At 36.3% G+C, this 7,010-nt stretch overlaps 1 protein-coding gene across 4 annotated transcripts; it reads left to right on the plus strand.

Annotated features, from left to right (window-relative positions):
- The first annotated feature begins 1,302 nt into the window (after positions 1-1,302).
- Positions 1,303-6,650, plus strand: LOC104246079 (protein AIR1-like). 4 transcript variants are annotated; one of them, XM_009801816.2, is made up of 8 exons: positions 1,303-1,708; positions 1,933-1,986; positions 2,948-3,064; positions 3,162-3,320; positions 4,996-5,157; positions 5,240-5,356; positions 5,470-5,577; positions 5,724-6,650. In XM_009801816.2, the coding sequence occupies exons 1-8, from the start codon at positions 1,457-1,459 to the stop codon at positions 6,219-6,221; spliced, it is 1,467 nt and encodes a 488-aa protein (XP_009800118.1). In that variant the 5' UTR covers positions 1,303-1,456; the 3' UTR covers positions 6,222-6,650. The 4 variants fall into 4 exon arrangements, with proteins under 4 accessions (XP_009800118.1, XP_009800117.1, XP_009800120.1 ...); XM_009801815.2 differs by having other exon boundaries at positions 1,309-1,708; positions 2,945-3,064; XM_009801818.2 differs by lacking the exon at positions 1,933-1,986 and having other exon boundaries at positions 1,309-1,708; positions 2,945-3,064.
- The last annotated feature ends 360 nt before the right edge of the window (positions 6,651-7,010 follow it).

The raw sequence follows: 7,010 nt of genomic DNA on the forward strand, positions 1-7,010 counted from the left end.
TAACTCGGTGAATTAATGCCTATTATATCCTTTATTGTGAGAGCATAATGGGCACTTTGAATTCAAAACATGAAAGTGACTAGTTTATGAATTCAAATTTCAACCTATACCAGAATCAACATGATGTATAAAAAAAATAGTTATCGGTCTCTATACTTAGAACATGAGACCATATATCTCCTTTCCTAAACACCATTTTCTTATTCGACAGAAACCATCTTATTTTCTATAGCCCAAGGTAAGAATACTTTGCTTCGAAGCTAACATATGAAAGTTCATGACTTAACCAGTTCCTGTAAAATATAATTATATTATCGGGAAATATAAATTACACCGAGCCTTAAATCTCAAAATAATTTAAAATCAGAATGCATAGTAAGCAAACTGATTAACACGTGGACGTATCTGCAACAAGTTAAATCCAGTTTCGAATATGCCAATTTAACCATGCATCTCTTCTATCTTCTTTAATAGAAATTTCAGTTCTATCTTCTATGCCAATTTAACCATGCATCGTGTTGATAGCGTGTTAAGAATCTAAGCTCAAAACAATATACGAACAATAAAATAGACAAGAGTTATAGAGGGAAAAAAGAGAAGAGATTCTTATTTATTTCATGTGCTCATGTGTTTTCCAAGTGTGTGAAATGTGTTATTCAAACCCTCTATTTATAGGATGATATTGAGGTAATGCAAAAGGATGTCATGAATATGGTATTACCTATTAAGATCATGATGAGGGAAGATCCTTGAGGAAGTTATGGAGGTGTGAGAGTTACAATCATAATGGTAAAAAGTAGTGGGAGGTTAATTGAAAAAAGCAGTGGAAGTAATTTCTTTAGGAATTATAGATATTCACTACATAATATAATATTTCATAATAAAAACAACTATAAATTCAACTTTCTATTTTTATTCACTCCACAAACAAAGGTAAAATTCTAAGTTTTTATATTATGTACAATATACCTTTTTAAAAATATTTAACGAGGCAAACATGATAAATGAAAAGAAATATGTACGGACTAATCCTGCAATCCGCACATTAATAAGTACGAGAAAATAACCTTGTATAGTCGTTCTCAAAATAATAACTGAATATATATATATATATATATATATATATATATATATATATATGCATATATATTTCTGTATGTTATATATAAAATATATAAATTTTATATACCGCGGACTAAAAATGATCTTTGTCATTATTAATTTGTTGAAGAAAAAAAAAAGAAAAAAGGAATTATTAGTTTCTTTTTCCCCATTTAAAGGAATAATCATAGTAGTAATCCCAACTCAAGCCGGATTCCGGTGGTCTATCATAAAGTCAAAAGCCCCATCAACCCGTCGATAATTGAGGATTTTTGGGATTAGGGTTTATATCTGGTCGGCTCTTCCGCCCTGAGCTCATTTCCGTCAGTTTGGAAGAAACGAGCTATCGAATCAAATGGGTAAGCTGGAGAAGGAGAAATCTGAAGCCATAGACGAAGAAGAATCAAATTCCCAACCCGATTTGATGCGCAGCGAGGAGGAAAAAGAAGAAAACGAAGATGCGGACGCTAACGATGATCTCAGTTTGAAAATCGTAGAGAAGGCTATGTTACGGGCATGTTCTAGTGTCACCGACGAGGAAGAATCCGACATTTTGACAAATAGCAAGAAGAAGAAGGACAAAAATATTGTGACCAAAGAGGATCCTGTGAGTTTGAATTTTGTTGAAAATTGATTAATCTTTTATGTTGCTATTAATTGTAAGGACAAAAATATAAGTACTTTATTTGGATCGAGAATCGCCGGGGGAAGCATGTTTTTTTTTTTTTTTTTTTTTGCAGCATTTAGAAGTGAAATAAATTGTACTTATTAATAAAATAAAATGCTTTTTTGGATGATTAATCGGGTGTCGTTTTCAATTTTGATGTTTAGGTGTCAAGTGGTATAGACAAGGGTTTCAAAAGCTTCTGCAGCGATATGTTCCCGGTAGTCTGAAGTTGCCTGCTGTTAATTGGCGATTAGATTTTTGCTGTTACTGCTTGATTTTTGTTTGTTGTATTGTCAGTTTGTGTGTTATCTTGGTGGTAATGAAGGAAACATTAAAGTAACAGCTGAAAAGTTAGTTTAATAGGAAAAACCTTACATTTAAATGTGGAGGAACACCCTGTCACGACCTCATCAACTTGCAAAGATGAGTAAAAATTTAAAAAGGCAAGACAAATTCTTTTCTATCCAAACCGTCAAATGGACGGGGTAGACTAAATTTGGCAGGTTAAATTGGGTTGACTCATAAACGTGTTGGTTCATAACTCACCCAAAGTTTGCTCGGATTGAGATGAGTTGGGTCAATTCGGTGAAACAATACTCGGAACCTTTCTAAAATTGCTTGTTTGATTATTATAATTTGTTTAATTACAATAACCAAACTAAAAAAAAGACTGTTTTTCTTCATCATGGTGTTATATCAAACTTGAAAAACCTCAAAACATTCTTTTCATTGTGTTTTGATGAGTTCTCTTTTTGTCAATAATCAGTATGGCCGAAATTGATCGCAATGTTAGATAGGTTTATTTGGGTTGTGCCCAAATTGGCGTACCATGAATATACTCCCATCCCAAGCTGCCCAAGGTTAGGTGGTTTACATTTTAATGATCTAAACGTGACACCCCTACTCTTGGTGGAATAAATACTAATTACTACCACTTTAATTTCTGCTTTATATTTCTGTCCCTTTCTGTTTTGACTTGCAAGGTTAAACTGTAGTTTGTTTTATATTAATTTGGAAGTTATTGAAAGTACCCCACTTGTGGGATTACACTGGGTTGTGGCTGTTGTTGTTGGAAGTTATTGAAAGTATTGCTTGTGTCTTAGAAACCATAATATGGATTAAATATTCAGCTTGTGATCTCTTACACTGCTATTTTCTTCTTCTTGAATGTGTTAGCAGTACAAAGTAAAGGAAGAGCAAAATGCTGATACTACTATAGCTATGAATATTGATGATAGTGCAGCTGAAAAGACTCCTGTTGAGGTCCCTGACAATGCTGTTCTACGTAGGCTTCTTGTGAGTTAAAGTAATATGATTTGCAGTGTTGTTTTTCAGTAATCCAAAAATGGCCTGGTTTGGTCCTACATCTTTATTATTCGCTACATGATCTCAGCGGGGCCCTAGGTACTTTGATGCTCCAGATAAGAGTTGGGGAACATGCTATAATTGTGGTGAAGAGGGTCATGCTGCAGTCAACTGTACTTCAGCTAGACGTAAGAAGCCATGTTTTGTTTGTGGGAGTTTCGAACATAATGCTAAACATTGCACAAAGGTTAGTGGAGAAAATTGCTTACTCTTCTATTTGAATATGTGACTCCATACTGCTCGTGCTATCTTAGTTCCACCTTATTAGTCTTCTCAACGGGAAATTATCATACTTGTATATTCTTATATTACCATTGAGGTAAATGAGCATTTTGGAAGTTTCCCTCCACACATATAAACCACAAATCTTTTATAGAGAACCAAACAGACTGTTAAGTTATGCACATGGGATCTTCCACTAATAAGCCAAGCTGAAGATCCCTCAAAACATGTGCTAATCAAAGACCTAGGACCCTATGTTCTGATGGGGAAAAAGAAGACAAACATCCTGAACTGCGTTTCATGATCTAAGCACATGGTTAGAGTGCCTCTTATATATGCTTTTACGTGATTTGGACCTGTCTTAACAACCTTGTTAACACATTATTGTTGTATTTTTGACACTCATATTCCGAATTTGTGTTTTGGACAAGTCACGAAGAAAATATTTGTGAAAGGATCTCTGAAATCATAATGATGATTGAATCTTAGCTCAGTGATTATGTTGCTGGATTTTTTCCTGGAGGTCAAGGTTTTGGCTTGCAAACTAGCTTTGCTAGGCATAGCTAAGTGGACAATTAGGCAACTGAGTTTTTCATACCTCTTTCACAAGGTTCGACGGCACTATCTACCTTTTGCCATTATAGCACATTATGTTGTCTAAATTTGTGGTAAGGACTAAGGTCTGCGTACACACTATCCTCCCCAGACCCCACTTGTGGGATTGGACTGGGTTTGTTGTTGTTGTTGTTGTTGTTGTAAGCTGTCTAAATATGTACATGGACATCTAATCCAAAAATTAAAGATTCTATTAGAAGCGTGTTATGGTGCAACTTTCCTGTCATCCCGCAGGATTTCTGCTTCCAATGGTAGGCTGGAATTTGCAAAAAAAAAAATTGAGAATTATGATTTCAGCATTCTTGGTGTATCCTTTATATTTTTGCATTGAATGAGAGACTGCATTACAGGGTCTTATGGGAAAACCTCTTTTAGGTGAGGAGCTTGTTGTTTGTGTATATGATGCATAAAAAATGGTATTCGCATGTATGTGCGGCTTTGTCCTGTCACTGTAACATATTTGGGCAGTATCATAATCGCATGTAAACCCTTATCTCTCTTCCCTTTTGTCCTTCCCTCTATCTCCCTTCTGTCTCCCTAATTATTGGAATGTGTTGGAGGAGTCCTTGTTTTAGGGTAGAGCCGTGCGAGCCTCAAAGCCCATTCAATCTAGATCTTTGATCTCCAGGAACTACAGAATTTTAAATTCTGTATAGCTGACCCCAGGTAGTATGGGATTGAGCAGTAGCTGATTGACTGATGGTTTAATCATGGATATGCCACTGTAGTGTCTTCAGTTCAATCAGGGAAGCAAAATTGTTCTTGCTTTTAGTTTGATAGGATTTTGGATAGTTGGCAAAATCATGGATCAGCCATTATAGCATGATTTGAAGTCTTCTGTAGCCAGTGATAGGGTCTCAGACGATTTAGGTTACACAGGCTAACAAGGTAATATCCATGGGAGTGCAAATTGAAATTTTGTGTTTCCTTGATCATGACATTGTGATACTTCTTGTGGATCTTAAAACACCTATTTTTCCCATTTTGGTTATAGAGTAAGTTATGCACTCTGCTTTCTTTGGCAGGGCAAAGCTTGTTTCATCTGCAAAAAAGGAGGTCATCGTGCAAGTGATTGCCCCGAGAGAAGCCATGGAGGATCCCAGAGTACTAAAATATGTCTAAAATGTGGGGATTCTGGCCATGATATGTTTTCATGCAGGAACAACTATTATGCTGATGATCTAAAGGTGTGTTACTGAGGACACTTCGATACCTAGAGATTTATGTTGTGTTGTTCTGACCTAGAGATTTCTCCTGTTGCCTTTGAAGGAAATACAATGCTACATCTGTAAGAGTTTTGGCCATCTTTGCTGTGCAAAATACCCTGATAGTGGTCCGAGAGAATTTTCCTGTTACAGATGTGGTCTACTAGGCCATACTGGTTTGGTAAGTTAATGCTCTTGTAGTTATACGTGTCTCTGTATGTGTGTTTTTTGCTTCTCCTTATTTAGGAACTAATTTTTGTGCTTGCGTTTTATCTGACATGATCTCCCATACAGGCATGCACGGCATCTCGTGGGGAGACTAGCGGTACTGGGTCACTTAATCCCTGTTATAGGTGTGGTGAAGGAGGACATTTTGCACGGGAATGCACTAATTCCAGTAGAGTAAGTTACTGTATTCATGTTTGAAATCTGCTTTTCTTTTCCTTTTCATTTCTGTGTCGTTTTCCTTTTTAGGTTAGTTGTCCTTTGCTATATTATATCTTATCTTCATAATGAAACCTTATTGTTTTACTGCTGTGTGTCTAAAGGTCAATAAGCGAAATCATGAATTATCAACCCCCAAGAAGAAAGTTCACAAGAAAAGAAAAGAGCAAAATGAGTTCAGGTCTGTACCTCGTGATTTTGGTAGGGCATGGAAGAAGAAAGGAAAAAATGAAGGCGGATATATGTCAGGCTATCAGATGAAACGAAAGGGTGGTTGGATCCCGGATGATCCGGAAGACTTTCCTCAACCCAATAATTGGAGATCTCCTTCAACTCCTAGAAATAAGAGAGCTAAGATTTCTAACTTCAGTAGTGGTGGTCATGCTTCTGGTTCTCGTTCATCTAGAAAGTCCAACAGGCTTGACTTTGATTCTTCAGCTTCTTATGGGTCAGGCAAATATCATCACCATAGGTTTTCAGCATCTGGTGATTTTGATAATTCAGCTTCTTATGGGTCGGGCAAATATCATCATCATAGGTTTTCAGCATCTCGATTTGGCAACAGTAGTCACGATAGGTGGAGGAGGAATTATGATTGGTAGCAGAAACTGTCGTTCATGTAGTGTATTTGGTTGGGAGTGTCTCAAAAAGGTTTGAAAACTCGTTTTGGTTCAGAATTCAGGAAAACTGGTTACAGGAGCTTATTAATCTGTCTGGGAAGATTCGGGGTTTTAGTGTAAGCTGAGATGATGATTGGGACATGACGCTAAGCTCGAGCTCAACAGATGTAGACCTACTCAGCTATTGAGTTGAAGAACAAGTTCTCTCTCATTTAGCTGTTTGTAATTTGCTATCTTTTCGTTCTTACTTGTTCCCGATACATCTTGATTTAATTGTTATTCTTCTTTTCGCCTGGAAGGCTTGAAGGCATGTAACTTCAAAAAGTAATTTAAGCAATTGTGTCACTTTTATCATAAAAACTCTCTCGCTTTGCCTTCAATAGATTTTGAGAAGGCTGCTTATGGTTGCTATGTTTGCCCTGTCAGAGGCGTAAGATGCTTATTTTGATTTGCAACTCAAAATCTCTCCTTTCCAGCATTCATCTCGAAGCTGGAAGTTTGCCTGCACTAATATTTTTGGTTTTGTTGCATTTAAGGAAGTTCAAGCGCGAAGGAAGAATAGTTCTACTGAGAAAATTGACTTGTAACAATAACATATTTGCAAATCGTATGATTTCCTACTGAAATACTGGCCCTGTTTATAGGGGTTTCTTTGGCATTGTTTTGTTCAATGCACTAAACCTGAGGGATAACTCCTACTGAAATCTGTCTTAAAACATGTACTTTAATAAATATCTTCTACGTAACACACTTTAATTAAATAACACCATT

Source organism: Nicotiana sylvestris, chromosome 6, assembly GCF_000393655.2.
Source record: "Nicotiana sylvestris chromosome 6, ASM39365v2, whole genome shotgun sequence".
NCBI classification, from domain to species: Eukaryota; Viridiplantae; Streptophyta; class Magnoliopsida; order Solanales; family Solanaceae; genus Nicotiana; species Nicotiana sylvestris.